Source organism: Eucyclogobius newberryi, unplaced genomic scaffold, assembly GCF_026437365.1.
Source record: "Eucyclogobius newberryi isolate DKJ021-1_F unplaced genomic scaffold, fEucNew1.0.hap1 SCAF_5, whole genome shotgun sequence".
Classification (NCBI taxonomy): Eukaryota; Metazoa; Chordata; class Actinopteri; order Gobiiformes; family Gobiidae; genus Eucyclogobius; species Eucyclogobius newberryi.
The window spans coordinates 17,819,592-17,842,011 of NW_027316167.1; the positions used below are offsets into that span (position 1 = coordinate 17,819,592).

At 41.2% G+C, this 22,420-nt stretch overlaps 1 protein-coding gene across 1 annotated transcript in view; it reads left to right on the forward strand.

Annotated features, from left to right (window-relative positions):
- The window catches only part of igdcc3 (immunoglobulin superfamily, DCC subclass, member 3), a 70,381-nt gene that overhangs the window by 37,154 nt on the left and 10,807 nt on the right, over positions 1–22,420 (forward strand). Inside the window, exons 3-7 of the mRNA XM_072464501.1 lie at positions 698–842; positions 1,956–2,086; positions 2,377–2,514; positions 7,154–7,312; positions 12,268–12,433. Of these exons, the coding sequence (XP_072320602.1) occupies positions 698–842; positions 1,956–2,086; positions 2,377–2,514; positions 7,154–7,312; positions 12,268–12,433 (739 nt within the window). The remainder of the gene's footprint in view (positions 1–697; positions 843–1,955; positions 2,087–2,376; positions 2,515–7,153; positions 7,313–12,267; positions 12,434–22,420) is intronic.

Consider the following 22,420-nt stretch of genomic DNA (forward strand, 5'->3'; position numbering starts at 1 on the left):
CCACAACAAATGCACTTTCCTGTAGAGATAGTTAAACCCGATATAGCTTTCTATCTGAAAAATACAAGCCGAGAAACAGCAACTGCTAATGTAGTCCTTCTCCATCTGGGGAGATTGGATTTCCATCTAAGATTAGACCACGCTATCAGGAGGTTATTTAGGGAAAGTTTTATTTGCAGACAATAAATGTACTATTTTTACGCGCAATAACTTTACGCTGGCTGCAGTGTGTTCTCATTGGCTCCACTCTGTGTAAAGTCATTTGTCTGTGAGTGTTGTGGCAAGTTAAGAGAGCAGCATGTACTTTCAGAGATGAGAGTCCCACTTTATTTCAAGAACCATTACCGGAGCCCAGCGCAAGCCGACTATACAGCAATTTTTAACCAACCTCATTTCAGCCAGTCAGTATTCACATGCTGGGAATCATCATCCTTTATCTCCACTGCCTGGTGTAATGTATGCTAATAAATGCATCGTGCACACGTCAAACTGTGTCAAAGCGAAGCAATTTTACTAGTCCACCGCTGACTAAATTAATATGTGTTTGAGGCCAAAACAAACTTGATAGGGGCTTTCTTATGTTGACTGTTTTAGGCATATATTTTAAAGAGCATCCAGGCTTTGAGCTTTTCAGGTGCTGCGGCTGTATTGGGGTATTTTGACCTAAAAACATCTTCTCCCTTTCTCTGTCTTGCAGCCATGGCAGACTTCCATGTCCAGCCGGAGTCGGTTCATGCAGAAGGAGCAGGAGTGGCTCGGTTTCAGTGCCAGATCCATGGGCTGCCGGAGCCTGTCATCAGCTGGGAGAAAGATGGGGATCCTGTGGACACCAGCGACAAGAGGTGGGCTTTAACAGTCTCTACATTGAAGATCTACTTTAGCACACACTTTAATCACCTATGGAAAGCTACAAAAATGTAAATGTACTAGAGCAGTTTCTTCACTGTAGAGACAAAGCCGATGGAAGTGCAAGCACCACCTTTAGGTCCACGCAGATAATTCAGTTAAATACCTATTGTGCTTTTGTTTATATAGTTCTAATCTACAATACGATTTATGTTGCAACATTTATCTAAAGCAACTTAATAAAAAAAACTATTCCGCTGAAAGCTGCTGTGTTGATTTGCGCTGCCTCTTCACGTTACGTCGCCTTTGGAGAGCCACAGACCACTATAGCCAGCAGCAGATTTTTTTTTCCATTTGTGCCAAAATGGCAATGCTGCCGAATCCTTTGTATGTCCCCTTTTAAGAAAAAAGAAAATTGCAGAACAAAGTATGCAAAGAGCAGTGGGCGTGCATCGGTGGGGAATATGTGGAGCGGAGACTGTCAAAGCAATGGTGTCTTGTCCGTAGAAGAATAAAGATGATTCAAACATTCATGAATCACTCTAAATACAACTTTGATTGGGTTAATGAGAAGGGAAAACAATTACAATATGGTTAAAGCTCCAAAGAGTTGATTTTGCATAATAGGTCTCCTTTAATGTGGTTACTTTGTAATTAACAAGTCGGCCCCGAGGTCAATTAAAAAAGCCCTGAATTAGAGCAATGTAATGCACGTTGAATATGGTTACTGCAAGTTCTGGTGTGATAACATGCAACCCTAATAACAAAAAATATATGATGTTGTTATACGCTTGATTACATAATCATTTCCCCATCACTCACACCAACAAATACATGTTTTTCTTAAGTTACACACCACTTCACATGTAGAGTACCATTATTATTCAGGTTTACCCTTTTGACTGGTCTTTAACGGCTCTTGGAGGCGTAGAGTTAGAAAGCAGAAAGCTATAATGTGGTTATTGAGTTTTAATATCATTTCCAAAGGATACATACATCACAAGCCACAGTGGGTGCATGTAATGTTCAAATTCTTCTCCCTACTATTTTGTTTTATGTATTTTTATGAATATCACCTTGGTAAATGATGATCACTGTGTGTTGCGCAGGTACACTCTGCTGCCCACAGGCGTGCTGCAGATCACTGGAGTGCGAGAGGAGGACAGGGGGAGCTTCTGCTGCGTGGCCCATAACAACGCTGGAGTCAAACACAGCACAGAGGCACTCCTAACTATTTCAGGTACGCTCAATAAAAGCCACATACGGCTAGCATACAGTGCATTTATTCATTTACAGTTAATAGCGTGTGCGAATCAGCCTCGAAACGCTCCTGTTTTCTTACCGCCATCATAAGAATACAGCTAGGCCCATTCTTCTCGCTTTATCTGCTACAGCATTTTTTCAGCTTTTCATTGTCGACCTGTCCGATGGCACAGATACAGTACACCGAGTTAATGCTCTGTGGAGAAATCCAATTAAAGCCTGCCCTGCACCAAACTCACCGCTGTCCGCTGCCTCTTCTGTCCGCAGCCTCCCAATCCTCCGTTTACAAAGAGCCCATGATCCTGGTCGGCCCGGAGAACCTCACCCTCACTGTGCACCAGACGGCCATTTTGGAGTGCATCGCCACGGGATACCCTCGGCCCATCGTGTCCTGGAGCAGACTTGGTATGTAATTGTCAGTGTGGGGGGTGGAGCAGTGTCTTAAAGGCCTCGCTGTACGGGGCGCATAGCAGGCACCGCTATGATGCTGCGTTCATGTGATCTCGGAAACTCAGAGATGATGACGGAATCATCCGACTTCCCAAAATCAGGCCGCTCGTGAGATTGGCCCTGAAACACACGCGAAACACGTGCAACGGCGACAATAACAACACGTGCATAATGTTTACTGTGGTTGTCTTTGCGGATTATTTGGACAGATATGTAAAAAGACTCTTATTATTCTGATATTTATATGAGAATTATATGAGGGGATGTGCTGTTTTCTGTTGGCAAATTGCTGATAAATAAATTATATAATGAAGATATTTTTGCAACGTTGTATTGCTTATCGTTAACTAATATAAAGCTGAATTATGACTTAAATGTGTTTTATTTGTCAGTGTGTAATATAAACCAAAATCCCTCTCAGTTTGTCAGCATGCTGTCCTCCAATCCCAGTCGGACTTGGAAATCCGCATTGGTTTCTAAGATAAAATTCCGACCCAAGTTGTGTTTAAGCCTGTTTTTCCAGGGCGGAGTTTGGCTCTTCCGAGTTTCCGAGATCAAATGAATGCAGCGTAAGTCCTGGGGCAAAACAACAGTGCATATCATTAAGTGTTTTTGTTAGCGTAATAGCATGGTTTATTTAAGTGAAACCAAATAGAAACACTTTATATTTCAACATAAGTATCCAAAGAATATCACACTGCAGCCACAATTAAGAAGATGATGATGACACTCACAATCACATTATAGCATCTTTAATGAATATCAGGCGTTTAATGTAACAGCTTCTTGCATGTAGCGTCTCTATAGGTCTATAAAGCCATTTTTTACACAGATACAAAGCTATGGTACTGCATACAATTGAGTAATTTACCGTAATCATAAACTACTAATCCAGAAGCATTTTACTGTATGTGCTCAGTACAGTACGCCACATGCATGCATTATGATTTGCCATAGTTGAAAGCTTGTCATATCTCTTTTAAATGAGAACTGCTTAATGGGAAAAAGCTTCCATAATGCAAAGATGTTTGAACTATTGCCAAGTGTTGATCTAAATCAAACTGTACTACTAAAGATATGTCACTACATGAATGAATTTTACATTTAGGGCGTTTGATTAATGTGTCCACAGTGAGGGGCATTTACACTACAGTATTCACGAGCCACTGAAGCCTCTTAGCAACACCAATCTCATCCGACTTGGCGTAATGCACTGTTCCCGAAATTGCGCCCATTCTCGAACTTCCAATTGTGTATATTGGATCCAACACTGCGCCTCGGGGCACAGCACTGTTTGCCAGTGCGTTGATAAATTCACGTTTCAGCTGCTCATGAAGTTAGAGCCACTGCTGAGTAATAGCGACGAGGAGACAGAGATACAACGAGTTTTCTGCATTTCCTCCCGTGACTATCACTCATAGTCTGTCGTGACCAATTTTTCAATCCGCTATCTATTTTCTTTACCTATTATCCAATCTTATTTGCTGCTCCGAATGTAAATTGCTGCCCCTCCCCCACGCAGTAAGCATAATCAGATTGGGGGTATTGCCTTACACAATGTTGCTAGAATGAAAAGCTAACACGATGGGATTTGTATGAATTAGATTACTGCAGGGAGGCTGGGATAAGCTGCATAATGAATCTGATAGTTTCACATCAGTCACTCCTTAATGCCAGAGTTTGTTTGCTGCTATTCATTGAGTGGCACCGCCGCCCGCTAGCTCGCGCTCCCTATTTTCCGACACAAAGTTAATTAGCAGGGCCCAAATCTAAGAAACAGAGAAAAAGCGTAAAGAAGAATGAGAAAATGTTCTTATAAAGGCAAGAAAAGAACAGACTCACTTTTGTTCTGCAAAGGCTCTTAGTGTCAGAGATAATGGAAAATGCACACATTTCAATAAAACACAAGCATGGCAGACAATGAAAGCCACTTTGTCGCCAACAAGATGTGATTTATTTCATCTCAGTAATTTGTCAAGATCAATTATGAATATGTGCCTCTTCGCAATCTATCATTGCAGATTACAAGCTGTCCAACCAAAATGCAATATTTTACACGTGAGACAAAAGCTCTCAGCTCGGACTGACGTTCACCTTTATTGATTATGTCGAAAGGATTTAATGGCCGCTTTGTGAATCGCGCTACAAAAAGCTCTGATAAGGTCTTTTTATCTTCTGTTTAGTCAAAACCAAAGATAAAATGCGTAATTCTTTAAGATGTTAGTTGTTGAAATCGGATCAAAAAAACAGATATAGTCCACTGCTGAAAATGTCTTGCACCTTGTTATTTGGTTTACTGCATCATTTCTTTTGCCTGGCCAGCCATTCCCACCACATTTTGGCAAACTACTTATCAAAACTGTGTGTGGGTCTGGGGCTCGACCGCTGCGGTTCAATTTCTAGGGCGGAGTTTAAAGAGCAGAGACAGAACCAATCACATAAACCCAGAAGGGACGCAAAAAACGCTGGACCGGATATTACGTAGCCCATGTCAACAAGGCGTGTTCCGTGTTATCTGCCCGCGAACGCAGAAAATGTCTCCTGAATCCCGATGACGCCCTTCGTATAACCGCATCTAACGCACGTTCATCGCGGCGAGTAGAGCGGACTTTCCTGATTGTTCAAACCGAAGCGAAAGCAGAAGTAAACACTCGGTCACGAGCCGGGTCCGCCATCTTGAATGTTTTGGAACGGGGGTGAAGAGCTACTTCTGTATCTCTGTGTGACGGGTTAAAACCTCTGCCTGAGATTGGACAGGTAAATGGATGGCCGACGACTTCATTGGCTTTGACTAGGATTCCAGACCCTTACGCATTCGAACAGAATGTGGGCGGGGCTGGCGAGTCAGGCAATCATTTCTTAGGAATTGGGTTGTCGAGATTTATAAGTTAGTTGATCATCATTCTGACCACAATGTAATCGAACTAAAACTAAAAAATAACAATTATGACTATTTCAGAAGCAACATTTTTTCGTTTAATTCAATCTATCAATCTATAGTCGAAAAAATACATCTTAATGTAAAGTACTTTTTAATCTGACTGTTTTTGTTCCATTTTGTCCTTCAGAAAGTTTGATTAACCTAAAGCTGTTCTTTAGAATAAACAGGTTAAGACAACAGGAATGAAAGAAAACTAAAGATTTCACATTAGTTTTGTAATTTTCTCAGTAAATTGTTAGATTGTGAGGTTTTTCCAGACAATAATTGTTTGATACTGTGACATCGCTACTTGGGAAACACCAAAACGACAATCTAGATTTATGTGTATGTGTCCCTTTGTTTATCCTTTTTACAGCCCCAATATCAGAAAGCAGACATAATGTTTTGGCATCTTTTCAACCCAGTGCACACCATGCATAACGTATGGTGTTATTATCAGGAATGACATTGGAGGACACAAAAGCCTGTATGTCCAGAAACCTGCTCGTTCTCACACGCCCAATCGGCAGCTCACAGAGGCTCATAGAAGTCGGAGATGGGATTAAATTGCCCCCTTGGCCCCACAGCTAATATCAAAAGCAGACCAAAGTCATTGTTGGGCGTGCGATGGCCGATATGAGGCAGAGGAAAGTGTGAGTTTATCATGTAAGTACAGACGCAGCCAGGATTGTGCGAGGAGATAAGAGATTAGGAGTAGCGGTTATAGTTTGCGGTCTCCAATGACTGCTCAAGCATCTCCTGTGTACAGTAACGGGATGACAGCAATCTACTTCCACACTGGGTCTGTTTTTGGAGTTTAGCTCAGTTTTGCACCACGGTTTCCACAGGCTTAATGGAAAAGCAGTACATTTGTCAACAGTATTTAAAGATGGTCAAGGTTTACTGACCAAGATTGTTCAATTTAATTTTACGTAACGAATAAGGCATTTGCATTGTGTCACCTCTGTTTGAACCGGCATTAACGTAACTGCACATTGAACAGACTGATTGATTTACTGATTGGTGGATTAGACCAGTTCCCAACCTTATTTGTCCTGACTAACCCCTAACCTTTGTGTCACACTCTTATTATTGTCATTATTACCTACACTGTGCACCGGTGTTTCTTTATTCATTTAAACATCTGTTATAACTATTATTTTGTATTGTTTTTATTATATTCATGCCAAATTATACAACAGAAACTGTATTAGGGATGTGAAATGTACTGAAAAGAAACTGTTTTCTGATAAATCCCTATAATTATTCAATTCCACCTTGCTTTTCGATCTGAAGTCATTCCTTGTACGCCTTGATAAACGCTCGTCCACTTTTGTTTGTGAATCACTGGATTAGATCCGAAACAAGTCTATCTGCTGGTTTCTTTATTGAACTATTTTAGATTTTCTGACCACTGCACCACCAGTTGGTCCATGTTTAACTGACTCAACCGGACACGTCTGACAACAACTAATCAGCAAAAAATACAGACTTACTTGAATGCTAAATGTGTTCACCTTCAGCTCATTGTAGTTTATCTACTGTATGTCCCGGCCCAAATTTGCGCTCTATACCTCCAAAAAACACTCCGAAAACATGCTCTTATCCTTTTCCTTGCTTTCCTTAGTCATTTGTTGCCAATCTCACGTTTCCTCTTTCTGTGTCCCGGAGCAGATGGCCGTCCCATCGGCGTGGAGGGGATCCAGGTGCTTGGGACGGGGAACCTGATGATCTCAGACGTGGGGGTGCAGCACTCAGGGGTGTACGTGTGCGCTGCCAATAAACCAGGCACCCGAGTCCGCCGCACCGCTCAGGGACGACTGGTGGTTCAAGGTGAGTCCAGGAAAACAGGTTTATTATGGAATAGATTACAGCTGAAATGTGCATGCAGCTGGTTAATAATGTAAAGGCCCTATATGTAACAATCTCAAATTTAAGATGTTCTGCATATATAACAGAAAGCTCAAATAATGTTACAGCTTTGGCACCTTTTGACCCAGTGCACACCATATAGAAAGCCATATTATCACGAATTACATTGGAGGACATAAAAGCCTGGCCAACATGTCCAATCTCCCGTCCAATCTTCCAATCGGCAGCTCACAGAGGCTAAATTACCCCGTTGGCACCACAGCGAATATCAAAAGCAGACCGGATTCTGCTCAACAACCAAAACAACTCTATAGATTAAAAAAACATATTCAAATGTATGTGAATGTGGATTTGGTGTCACATATGCTTATATCTAAGTGCTGCGAGGATGCTCAAAATGTAGAAAATATCAGCTGCGTTCACTAAAGGTTAAAACGCAGTCCAAATGTATCAGATAATATTTTTAAACTTAAGGATGTGAAAATATCCAAGTAAAGTCAGCTCAAAGCATTGAGCGTTAGAACATGGCAGTTCAGCGTGGTAAAATATCTAAGAGAACACCCATCCTGCCAAAACTGTTCTTCAAGTGCACATATTAGTTAAACGTACGTTTTATCGGACTCTTTTTGAACACATTTTGGTCATGTGGGTGGTGATTAGATTCCCTCTAGTTCTTAACTCCAAAGTAGTGGGAGGTGCAGCTCTGACAGATTTAAAGGTTTTGCATAAATTTAACCTACTTTATGCCTTCTCTGAATTCCTACCGACAAAAGGGCAGGGTATTAAAATAATGTAAGTTTGGAGCTGCGTTTGCTTTGGGAATGCCTCTAGCCAAGGATGTAAAGGTCAGTGTGAAATAGTCTTAATAAAACTGATAGTTTTAGGTCATAAGAATAACACAACTTTAACATAAAAACTGGAGTCGGCAAAAAACATGATTCATCCAACACACCACGAAGCAACAAAGTAGTTTATCAAAACAAAACAGTGTCCAGGCTACACTCCACCTTTACATATATTGACAGCGGGTCCACTATGCACAACTCCTAAAACCCTCTCGGAAGACCCATTAAGGAACATTTTAAGTGGAACAGGCTCAGATAAATCATTGCTTAAGTTACCGTAGTTGTGTGTTTATCAGCCCGTTTCTGTTTTTGCACATTCTCCAAGCTCCTGTGCGTCATGTGAGCCATTCTCAGCTCTGACAATTGGCTGAATGTCCTCCTTGCTCTTCACCCCCATTTCATGCTACATTGTCCCGTTTGATCATGCATACGGACCAAAGGATGCATTCACACCTTCATGCCCAGTTTAATTCTGATGTAGACGTGTTTTAGTCCCGGTTTTTTTTTCTGATTAGTTCAAGGTTCGGTCCTCGTTTAGTCTGAATTTAAAGTGGGAACAATACGCATATAAGAATCTATTAAAATGTGTTGAAGTATATAGAAAGAGGAATATTGAAATAACCCCAGCAGTTGAGAGTGAGACCCTTCTGGCTGCAGACACAGTTGGAAATGAAACAATCTTTTATGAATGGCCTTTCGACCCCGGTCTTATTGTCTTGGCTTATGCATTAAGAGTCATGTCGCTCTTTCTCCTGTGACGTCCCCCACACGTGGACCTGATCTTTGATGAATCACTTGGAGCAGGCTGATTGGTTCTGACATGTGCACGGGCCCAGCTGTAGGTGGCCCTGTGCTTTAATTGTCACCAAGAAGGAAATCTCGGGCGACTGATTTTCTCACATATTGATCAGACAGGCCCCAGTTTGCCTGGGCCCAGAGCTGCGCTGATCATGATCAATAGTTCATTTTATCTGCCCATCAACTCACAGACAGAGCCTCCTTCTGAGCTGCCACAAAGAAGACACGCCACCGATGTTAATTGGGTGCTAATGTCTTTGTTTTTGTTATTGATGTTTCCAGACAGAGGCCGTACTTTTAACACATAATGAAAGCTACAATTAGATTTCTCTCACAAATACTATGAACACATACAGTTTGTTACAATTAGTTCTGTAAAAACAAATGTAAAACTGCTGGAAATCACAGTCTGGGTCAAGAACACTCCCTTGAAAGGTTTTTTAACCATTAAGTGAGGATTCATACAAAGACATTTGAGTAGACAGTGGCAAAACAGTTAATTTTGTGATTCTAAAATGTATTAAGGAGAAAATAGTGTTGCTTAATTCTGAAAGTTTCCAAAGTGTGGTTAAGTCACCAGCAAGAGAAAGTCACAAATGTCTGTGTTAAAACTAGACAGACTTATGAAACCATCAAACATCAACCCCAAATGCAGCGCTACAGTAAATCAATTCATGTTCATTTCTGTTCCTATGGGCTACCAAAGCCAGAAGGGTGAAACAAAAGCGCTGGGAGGAGTTGAGTGTGTGTTTGTGCCAAAAGAGAAAAAAACAAGAATAAGATGGATGGACTGGTCTGCTGATCTAACCCAGAGCCTTACAGGTGCAAATCAATATCCTTCCCTAGCTCCCCGTGACCTTCACCTTTGAGACAGGCCTCAAAGAACAGAAAGACACGCTGAGAAAATGAGAATAAAGCGGGAGATAAATGAACGAGCCATCACATGGTGTCAGCGCCCTCCATTCACTAGCCCAAGGGCCGCAGCACTGGCTTCACGGGACAGCCCAAACGCTTACATCGGGAAAGTGTCAGGGGCCATTTTGTCTTTAGGGTGCGGTGGATGAAGAAGGACAGAGGAGCAAACAAGAAATCATGTGATGAATTGATCAAGCTGTCCATAAGAGAAACGTATTTGTGAGATATGATCGGATTGGTTGGTGTGTGAAATGAAGGCGCTGCAGGTGTGTGTCAGTCACAAGTCAGTCCGAGGCCATCTTTACGAACACTAAATAATGAAGTTTCCTTTGTGTTCAAAAGCTTGTAATAGCAGAGTATAGATGTATATAATCCACAAGTCATTTTTGTTTGAATTAATTGGACTGTGGAATTTCTACCCACTACTCTTTCGAGACTACGTTTTACAGAGGAAAGAAAATGTACAGTAAAAATACAAAAATAAATAAATAAAGGTAAAATATTTTGTTAATGTCTATTAGAGTAAAGACAAGCTAGATTCATATGAGATTAAAAAGATTTGAGATATGATATGATATTGAGATATTTGAGATATGAGATTTATGAAAAGCTGTGCTAACAAATCTATTGCACAGGCGAGTCCAATATTGATGTATTTAATATTCCTACTAAAACAAACGTTCACAAAGTAATTCAAAGTGCTATACACAAAAATGCAATAATTGAATTAATTATACATGTACTTTACCTTCCTATACAGATACTTACTAAATTGCATAATGTATGTATTTTGTATAATTGTGCATCAACACTGTCTAAACATGTGATACTAAGACCACGGGACATTTCACTGGTCTTTCTGTATGTGCAATGCTCTTGTACGTTGTATGATGCATGTTGCAGCAGAGGTCATGTCATTGTTGGTTTCTTTTGAATCTATCTATTTATCAAATGTCACATAATGATTGTTGAAGGCCAGGATAGAATGGCCAGTACATAGACATTTTTAGTTGAGCTTAATGGTAGGAGGTCATGAGAAAGAAAGAAAGAAAGAGAGAAAGAAAGAAAGAAAGCAAAAAGGACTTGTGTAGGCAGAGAACACATAAAGAAATCAATCATTCACTACCTGAAATGCCACTGGGATTGAAATGCAAACCATGTAATTACCGGTACACTTGAAATAACATTCAATTCCAGCGAGACAAAAAAAACCTATTCTCCTGATACCTGTTGTTAGCAAGTTGCAAACTTGTTGAAAGCAATCCCTCTCTTCCTTCTAAACCGCCCTCGAAAGCGCATTTTCCCGGCAGCATCTGTGGGGAAGCAGTGATTTCACAATTAGCCTGGAGATGTTGCGGCTGACTGGCTGCTGTCCAATGACTACATTCACAAGCTTTTGGCCGAGCTGCTTCATCGTGTCTGACAGCGCCAGCACCTCCTCTCCCTGCCCTCCAGTGGCGATTATTTTTGAGATATCTTAATTAACATAACATATTTCCGCAGCTAATGTGGGCATGCATAATTCAGCTTATCAAATCAGTGATAACCTCTGGGACAGTAATGAATACAAAGAAGATGATACAGTTGGTCTTTTGTTCGTCGGGTTAAATAAAGGTGCCGAACCAGGAGTTAAACTTCATCTGATGTTGCTCTAATGACTTTGCCAGAGCTGGTATCTCTGCATTAACGAAGCGGCTGTTCAGGTTGTTGGCTAAACCTTTTCTTATGAATGAGACACTGCTGTTAATTGACCACAGCTGACGACCTCAAGCCACGAATCATCAAACCTTATCATTTTAGCTGTGAAGGTTTTCTTCCACATGAAACTGATGCATACAATTTTATTTTTAGACTTTTGCTGTGGTTTTTTAGCACTTTGTTTTCCTGAACCATTCAACGTCTACAAACTGTAATGTATATTTATGCTGTTTTTAAATGGGAAGCCTTGAGAGTTCATGTACATATTAAAGAATGGACAGTATTGCAGTTGCTGTTTATGCAATATGAGAATATTGAGTCGTCTATTTTAATCTAAATGGCACAGTTTATAGCAATATAGCTGCATTTTTGTAGTTAATTGTGGGGTCCATTCCCTTTTTTTATACTTATACAACCAAGAAAATCAGAGGTAGCTCATTTCTGAAGATTATTGTATGTTTGAATATATTTGTTGGGATTTTTGTCAGTATCACCCATCCGTACTGACTATGGTTAAAATAACAACCATCTCTCTACATCTCCTCTTTTAATAGCTTCAGTTAGTTGAAAATCATAACTGAAGTACTCATAATAATAAGTATTTCCCCAGACAGTTTGTTTGGGTTTGGAGTGATGCAGCCTGTGTTTCTGTCTGTGCAGCTCCAGCTGAGTTTATCCAGCCTCCTCAGTCCATCGCTCGACCTGTGGGCACCACGGCCATCTTCACCTGCCAGGCCCAGGGCGAGCCGGAGCCACAGCTCACCTGGCTCAAGAACGGACAGATCCTAGAGCCGGGGGGACATGTCAAACTCAGGAACAACAACAGGTGAGCACAACGCACAATGCCCCACAACAAGGTGTTTCACTGACAGAATAGACGGAAGCGTTCTGCATGGATTATGTGTGCTGGTGTTAGGTTCAGATTTTATATGTTTGTTTGTTTTTATTTGACCTTAAACATTGGATTAGGGATTTAGTCTGTGCGATGTTATTACAGAAGGAATATATCACTCTGTAACTCTCCACTAAAAACACAAGCCTTTACTTTGAATCCCTGGATCTTTCTTAAAGAAAATGATTATATAGTTAATAACAATATTGTTTTATCATTCCCCCTAAAATGTAAATTTTAAATCATTTCTGGAATAGACTGTCCCTAACCATTATTTGAGTAGTCGACTAAGGAGCAATAATGTGTCCAATTAGTCGACTATTTATCTTGTACATTGAGACTTTTTAAATACATCATTAACCAAATTAATGTTGTGACTGAAGGCTTCTGAATAGAAAATATGTATGCATAAAATGTATTATTGATGAAAACATTTTGATTTAATAATTCTGCTGTCAAAGGGTCTTTTTGTATTTGTTTTAGAGTCTGAATAGTTCAGATAACACTTTATATCCAAACATAACATAGAATAAATGCTAGATAAATGCACTTTTGAGTAAATTGTCACTTCTGTTTAGAGCCAGTCAAGACGCAGTATTGTGATTTGACTGGACACATTTCCACATCATTAGTGCACTGCTTTCTTCCTCTCACTGCCTCCTCCTCTCGTACAGCCCTGGACCTCTGCCACTGATACGTGTCAGAGCACATTGCTGCAACCTTGATCTCTTCATTGGCATCATCAATGTGCAATTTCTTCTTTTTCTTGCTTGCTCCTAACACATGCATACACGGTGGAGCGGCCTCAGTAATAGGCTGTGGTAATAATGTTGCCAAGACGTGAGGCCCTGTTTGTTTGTGCTTTTGTGAGCCGCGCTGGCTATTGACACGCTGTTGGACGCTTTCCCATGACAGTTCACACAATGTGACGCGGAGCAGAGGTCACTAAACCAGTGATGCACTTTCTCATTGATACACAGAGTTAAGATTGTGTTGCTGCAGCTGTACAATGTGTGGCATTGAATGGGTATTTACAGCTGGCAGAATATCTTTTGTCATTTATTGAATTAGGTCGTTTAAAAGTGCTGATTGGGAAATTGCACTGCTGCGCCAAGCATAACGAGGACTGGTAACTGTCTTTGGCACAGTACGGCATAAAACATATTTATCTCTATGAAGGCAAACATGGGATGCCAACAGGCAAAGTTACAGGTCAGATCTGTGGAGAGGCGAGCCAACAGTAAAGGGATTTTCAGACACCAAAATACCTGTAATTGAGTACAAAGAAAACAACTGCCTTCTCATGTGCTCTGATTGGTGATTTTGAATATAGCCTATTAAGTTTACACCAGATGCCCTTCCTTTTCCCTTTACCTTGGCTTTGGCTGACTCTGTCATGTGATCCGTGAAGAATTACTATCTCAATTTAACATAGAGCGTACCTGTAAAATGTGTAGAAAAACTGAGTAAATTCTTCTGTGTATTTAAGTGCTGCCAAAGTCATTTTTTCCTGCTGACCCTTCATGCATGTTGTTATTATTCATAAAGGCGAGATATGAAGTAGATATATTAAATAATGCACTTGGAAAATCAATAGTTGCAGCCGGGCGCTCTGAGTGAAGGGAAGGGAGACACCTACATCGCTCAAACGCAGCATCTCACACTCCCACTACTGCTAGTTTAGATTAGCTGGAGAGATGGAGCGATGCGCTAACAAAGACCGAGACAGAACAAATGAGAGGCCAGACAAAGCTATTAAAAAACGTAGTGAGAAAAATACGTTCAAAAGAGAAATGATGAGTCGGCAGGATTGACAAACAAGCGGGGGAGAAAGACAGAGTGAGCAGTCGGGACATCACGGCGCTTCCTCTCCGAGCCATAAATGCGGCGCGACCCGTTATAATATGGACCTCATGCATCAAGAATCACGGGCTGTGATTGGTTTAAGAGGCAGGCCACCGGCACGAGGATCTACCATTAGCTAATTAGCTCATAAACCGGGCTACAGTTGTTGAGCAAATGCAGTTTGGAGAACAGAATGGTGGACATTACAGTGTGATTCATTATCACAGCTTTGGCTGCATTAGCTGTAATTATCTGTGGGTTCAAAGACATTGGACACAGGACAACTTTATAAAACAACCACATTCACAAGTGTTTTGTATGATATGCTACTTTGCTGCAAAAATGTAAAAGAGAAAATCAATATCTGGAGTACAAGAACACTCAAAAGCGGGCCAGCTGTTTGGGTTTTGCAGTATTTGAAGGTCTTTTACTGCACATGCTATGATGAGTAGGGCTGTCACTAACCCTTATTTTGGTAGTCGACTAGTCAGCAAATATTTTTTTCAATTAGTTGACTAGTAAAACGATTATTTCTCTTGTACATTGAGACTTTTTAAATGCATGTTCAACCAAATAAATGTTGACATATGGTGACTGAATGCTTTTAGATTAATTATAAATAAAGTCTGATTTGAATTTGAAATATTTTTTTGACATTTTGATTTAACAATGCCACAGTCTTTTTTGTACGTGTTCTAGAGTCTTTATAATCCAGATAAAAAATATATAAATAGGATTATTGTTATTGTCAATTAGCCATGATTAGTTGTTTAATCATTGCAGCTCTAAATATCAGAAATGTAAGATTACTCAAACTGGTTGTTTTGACCTAAGATAACATATTTTATTAACACCTATTGACACGTTGACTATTACCATTTCAATACAGTCAACACTTGCTTTGTGGCACAAGCCTGAACTGTAAGAGTTCTACAGAAAATGAAGCTCATAGGTTGAAAATTCCTTTTGTTAATGCTATGTATTTGGACTGAAACCACTCTTCCTGTTGGCAGTATGATTTGATTTGTATGTAGTTGTTTGATGGCTGTTATTCAAAAGATGACACCACACCACAGACTGATGGACAATCTTGAAAGGTTTATCAACATGATTCATTTTCATATTTTTCGGAGCCGTGAGGCCTTTCTGATAAATGTATTGTGTATCAGTGGTGGTTTGTTTACTGTGATAGACACTGCTGGGCGGGGTTTAGATTTGATAAAAAAGTGAAAATGTCAAAGGCAGTTCCAGTCAATATGTGAAATACTGACCGTTCTTAGACACAGTACTTGCAGTTGTTTTTCTGAACTAAATCAATCCAAACAGAAGTACTTGCTCTTTCGAATTAGCGGCTACGAACCTCACAATATTCTGTTAAAACCTTTTATCTTAATGGTATCTAAATGTGGCTCAGTTCGTGAAGTACACAGAATGATATGGCGTGGGGCGTTTTTCACCTCCTGAACCGAGCCAAAACAAAAGTATAATGACATGCAAATGATATTCAGGCAGCTCCCGGCAGCACAATCATTCTGCTCTTAAAAACACATACATAAAGGTGCGGTTGGATGCTAATCTGTTGGTGCTACACACGCACACGCACACATACACACGCACACGCACACGCACACGCACACATACACACGCACACGCACACATACACGCACACACACGCACACATGCACGCACGCACGCGCACACGCACACACACGCACACGCGCACACGCACGCACACGCGCACACGCACGCACACACGCACACGCACACACACGCGCACGCACACACGCACACATACGCGCACACACACACACGCACGCACACATACATACGCACGCACACATACACATACACGCACGCACACACACGCACGCACACGCACGCACACATACATACGCACGCACACGCACACATACACATACACGCACGCACGCACACACACACATACACGCACGCACGCACACACACACACACGCACATACACACACGCACGCACACACGCACACATACATACGCACGCACACACACACGCACACATACACATACACGCACGCACACACACGCACGCACACGCACGCACACATACATACGCACGCACACGCACACGCACACATACACATACACATACACGCACGCACGCACACGCACACACACACATACACGCACGCACGCACACACACACATACATACGCACACACGCACACACACACACACGCACATACACACACGCACGCACACACGCACACATACACAGGTTGGTGGAAGTGGTCATCTCTCACAGAGCTGACCTTCAAGAGCACATCGGACAGGGCAGGAAGGAAGCAAGGGATCGATTGTACATTTCATTCTCGCACACGCATTAATCACAAAGCTACTAAGGCTCCAGCAAACAGGTCATCATTCATTTAGTGCACACATAATCAAATATGAAAATACATCAAAACGGCCGCATACTGTTTTTACATAGATATAATAGTACACCAAATGCACACTAGGTTTGAAATGAGAGAGTTGTCTCTTTGTGACCCATTTGTTTACATTATTTTCACACATTTATGCATGCGGGGGGACATTTTACTGTCAACAACGTGCCTTGTTTTCTCCAGATCTCAGCCTACTTTATGTATCACAACAATGTAATATCGTTCAGCCAATAGTCGTCCAGTGTCGGCAAAAACATTCCAGCTTTAAGCGAATCATAGCTTCAATAAAATTGTGTTATTACCCTAGTCTCAGCAACTATAGACGTTCCTCCATGATGTACAATAAGTAGATGTCAGAAATAACGTTAAGAATGATTTCCTTAACAGCACCTTGTTTTGTGATAAAGATAAAGCAGAAGGAAGAGAGCGGCCCACTCCACTGAGCCCTTCAAGGTTTCTCTGTGTCTACTTAAAACACAGCTTTATAGCAGCCTGTAATAGTCTGTGATAACGTTGTACTTAAGGGTATTATATAGTGTGTTACATTGTAACATTATGACGCTTTGTGTAAAATAGTGATAGCAAGTTGTTGGGCTGGGCAATATGGGGATAAAAATCAAATCATGATTTCATTCCAATGACAGCTGCCATTTTGATAATGTTCGGTAATTTTATAAATGTGCTAAAATGTGTCTGTAAATGTCTTGGTTGAGGTTCAGATACTGCTAAAAGGTTGAATGGATTATGAATATTGTAGTTTTTGGGCTTTTCGCCCAGCCGTAGCAAGTTGTTCAATCTAAATTTGTGCATACTTTTAGCATTTAAGTGCATATACGCACAAATATAAACCCTTCCAGTGTTTGTGAACTGAACTTTCAACAGGGGAGTTAGCGTTAGCCTAATATAAAAAACCAGGGATGACAACCTCTCAACCACACGTGAGTAACATCATATTGTATAACAATTTATACTGACAAAGTGCCAAAATGAATCTAAAACATCTAACAAATCTAAACTTTCATCCCTGCAGCATTGAAAGTATTGTTGGCTGTTTTACTGTGTAGTTCAGTAACACCACAGCCAAAGAGAGAAACACTTTAAATAATGTGGTCCACTTTGCTAAAATAAACTGAACTGTGACCTTCCTGTGCTTGAGGCTCTTTACAAACGTAGAGTCCTTCAAATCCTTCACGACCACTCCGGCCACGCTGCAGAGCCATGTTCAAAGATATCATTCCATTAAATGTAAGACGTCCTGTCACGCTAAAAGCTTCTTCCCACCAGCTGTCACAAGCTTGAACAACACACTTTGAACTTTGATCTAGCACTTGATCTACCTTTCTAGCATCTTAATCATTTTTAGCTTGTGTATTTCAAAATGTCACTAACTGTTTCTTGATACTTTTTGTGATTTACTGTGCACTTTGAGCTTTTTAATGTGCTTTTCTAACTTCAAATGGTAAAAATAAACTAAACTTTAATTAGGACTACGCTGTGATCAATGCAGGACTTAACCAGGACAAGTGTGAAGCAGCCTTATTGTTTCTCTTTGTCTTACTGTACATTCGCAGCAGGTCTCCACATGGCACGAGGACAGGACAGTTATTCACCTGGTAACAGTGGCAGAGACGACCTGATTGGCTGCTCTGATAAACACACAAGTATCCCTTCTAGATGTTCGTACGTCTCCAGCCAATACCGACACAGCAGCGCTCACACTCGCCGCGTACCCTGTTGGCATTGTTGTTCGACCGTTCATTATTGTGTCTTTGCTGAGCAAGCAGCTAGAAAACATGCTACGGTGGCTGTTTGAAGCGTTTCATTGAGGCGTTCGGACTGCTTTGGTTTTAAACAGGCATTTGTAATCAGGCGGCGTAGGGCAGCTGTTGTCACATGTTACTCTGTTCTAATTGTGAGAATGGAGATCAGCATGATGTATTATTTTTATGTGGCATTGCTGCAGATGAATTGTTTCATGAGAGTTAAATTGTCCCTGTGGTGACTCATGTTAAGCATTTAATGAGCATTTTTCTAATTTAGACCAAACAATAAAACATGTATGAGCTGCGATATCGAGACACAAGAGGATTGGGGTGAACAATAAAGAACGAAGCCGTGCTGCATCATTGGTTTGTAATACAGTGGATACCAATGTAGTCACAACCACAAAATATACCAACATCTGTACTAGAGAGGGGCGCTATATCGAAACATACATAATATTGTGAAGATATGAAAATATTTGAATATTGCGCATATACGTTGTTTAAAAAGACAGTGTAAATGTATTTAAAGTAAAGTATACAATTTCCATTTTTTCAGTCCATTCTCATTAGTTGGATGCTTAAACTTCACCATTACATTTAAAAACACATTTTAAAACCAGTATTAAACTAGATCTTCATCAAGGACTAAAATGGGACCAAACCAGATCTTCACCAATGAGTAAAATAGGTCTAAAGCAAGACTGAACCAGGACTAATATCTTAACACATAATCCATCCATCCATCTTCTGCCGCTTTATCCGGGGCCGGGTCGCGGGGGCAGCAGTCTGAGCAGGGACTCCCAGACTTCCTTCTCCCCAGACACTTCCTCTAACTCCTCCGGGGGGATCCCGAGGCGTTCCCAGGCCACATAATATTAACACATAATATCATCTGAATATAATAATTGGGATACTTGAAAAAAGTATTGGTATATTCATTTTTGTTAATATCGCCCAGCTCTATTCTGTACTAAAGTAGATTTGAAGTAGATTCCTGAGTAGACAACGACAAAGACAAGACTAAACCAGGACTAAACCAGGACTAGACCAGGGCTAAACCAGGACTAAACCAGGACTAGACCAGGGCTAAACCAGGACTAAACCATGACTGGACCAGGACTAAACCAGGACTAAACCAGGACTAAACCAGGACTAAACCAGGACTAAACCAGGACTAGACTAGGGCTAAACCAGGACTAAACCAGGACTAGAACCTGACCAAACCGAGTCAACATCAGGACTAAAATGGGCTCCAAACAGGACCAAATCATGGCTAGTGTGAGCACACCATGGATTGATTTTACAATAGCCATTTTCGATCTTGAACAGTAAGCACAATTTAACTGTGTTGGTGTTTTTATTGCACATTAGCGCTGTCGTCCTTTAGCTGTTTAGTCGAGTCAGTCAGTGGCGTTTTATTGGGATTATAAAGAACTTGTATGGACAACAGCAGAAAGGAAAAGGCATGGATTGAGTTAGCTGGAGATATGGGATTTTATTCTTCTGTTTTACATACAAATATATATTTCACTAGCTCTTTTCTTGTCTTGTGAGAGCACTTTGGGTCAGATATGGCCGGATCATAGAGGTTAGTTTGGAGACCTCTTGCTAAGGCCATGCCCCATTTTAGTCGACTAATTGATGCTCAGGGCAAGGAATTGTATTCATTAATTACAGCCATATTTTACATGAATTAATCTTTATGTTGAAGATGTTTTAGAAAACCAACAGTCTCATTTGTGTGGAAAATTGCAGGGGTGTTTTATAATTAATGGGCAGCATCTGAAGCTACAGCAAAACTAGACATTTAATGAAACCTCCTTTCAAAAGACCTTCTTTTTGTTCCTTTTCTTTCTTTTAGCACTACCCCTCTGTGGGTGCCTCATATCCCCCGTCCTGCCCCCTTTGCCTGGGCATTGGCCTTGACCTGTGACCCCTGCTGTAATCAGTCATATCCCTGGGCCCGTCCCTCCTCTCAGGCCACAGACAGCTCCCCTCCCCTCGCTCCCTCCTGTTCCCTTCCTTTGTCCTGCAGATTCTCCCTCCTTTCTCTGGGATCTGCACCCCCGGATGGCCAGGCTGGCTCAGGTTGGCAGCAGAGGGGGCTGCTCGTTCTGCCCCGAGACAACAGCGTGTAAACACAGTGTCGGCAGCTGAACAACAGACCAGCGGCCCCTTTGAGAGCCACTCCTCTGGCCCTGGGCCCTATCCATCAATCTGGCAAATGACCTTGAACTGATGACTAAATGATGGTGTCAACCTGTCAGCACCGGACAGCTCGGCCTGACACTTTTAGGACCGGCAAAGGATCCCCCGAACCCAAGCTACAACCTCCCCAAATTTCAATTTCTCTTCCTATTCACACAGTTTCCCCTTTGTTCCCCCGTGCTCGTTGTATAGCTCTTTGGTGGCCAACCTGTGTTGTTAAATATTTATGTAGAGTGAACAAAATAATACCCTGCTTCAAGGTTTCCTCTGCAGAGCGCACTATCTCTCCGGAACATACTGTCTGTTTAAAAGGCGCTGTGCTGAGGTCTATGCGCTTTTGTGTCATTTTTTAATCTCTGTAAGGGAATTTATGCACAAAACTAACAGAGCTGTCTTATCTCTGAGGATTTACCTCTGTGAAACAAAAACAGGCAGCACATTTGTAAAAGATGTGTGCATACATTTGAAAGTGTTGTTAAGAGTTTTGACAAAAAGCAGAGCAGCAGGACAGACACTATCAGACGACAGCGATCAGGGCTTCTGGGACTTTCAAAAAAAGTTAAATCAAAGTCATTTTAAATCCTCCAGGAATGCACTCACACATAGATCCAGATTTATTCCTCAGAGGATTGGGAAGAGAAAGCCATATTATTCTTTGCATTTAGTTGTTGAATATACAGTATGTGCACTTATTTCCGTATATATAATGATCTCTTAAGACGTATTGGAAAGTAAATGACGTGGCTATCAAGGTCGCAATGTAATCTTAACAGCTAAAAATGAATAATCGTGAGACTTGTAGTCTGCAACAATCATTTCAGTTCAATATTAACTTTTTAAAAAAGCAAACTCCATGAAAAGTAATTTTTTAATCTGTCTGTTTATGTGACTATAGCATTACATTTCATTCAGAAAGTTTAGTATTTCACTGTTTCTTCTCACAATACTCGTAAAACTTGACACCGTGACATCCTTACCATATGTGTATCAAATGTATTCAGGTTTTAGACTTTACGTCTATAAATGCCTGTTGATTTCACATAATATGAACATGAAAATATTATGTTCATCCTAACAGTAATTTATATTGCCAAGTTTCCATAAACAATATTCCCTGCCGTCATATATGACCTCTGTCTGTCTCTGCTGTCTCGGCTGTCTCTGCTGTCTCTGTCTGTCTATGTCTCGTCTCTGTCTGTCTATGTCTCGTCTCTGCTGTCTCTGCTGTCTCTGTTGTCTCTGTCTCGTCTCTGCTGTCTTTGCTGTCTCTGCTGTCTCTGCTGTCTCTGTCTCGTCTCTGCTGTCTTTGCTGTCTCTGCTGTCTCTGCTGTCTCTGTCTCGTCTCTGCTGTCTCTGCTGTCTCTGTTGTCTCTGTTGTCTCTGTCTCGTCTCTGCTGTCTCTGCTGTCTTTGCTGTCTCTGCTGTCTCTGCTGTCTCTGCTGTCTCTGTCTCGTCTCTGCTGTCTCTGCTGTCTTTGCTGTCTCTGCTGTCTCTGTTGTCTCTGTCTCGTCTCTGCTGTCTTTGCTGTCTCTGCTGTCTCTGCTGTCTCTGTCTCGTCTCTGCTGTCTTTGCTGTCTCTGCTGTCTCTGCTGTCTCTGTCTCGTCTCTGCTGTCTCTGCTGTCTCTGTTGTCTCTGTTGTCTCTGTCTCGTCTCTGCTGTCTCTGCTGTCTTTGCTGTCTCT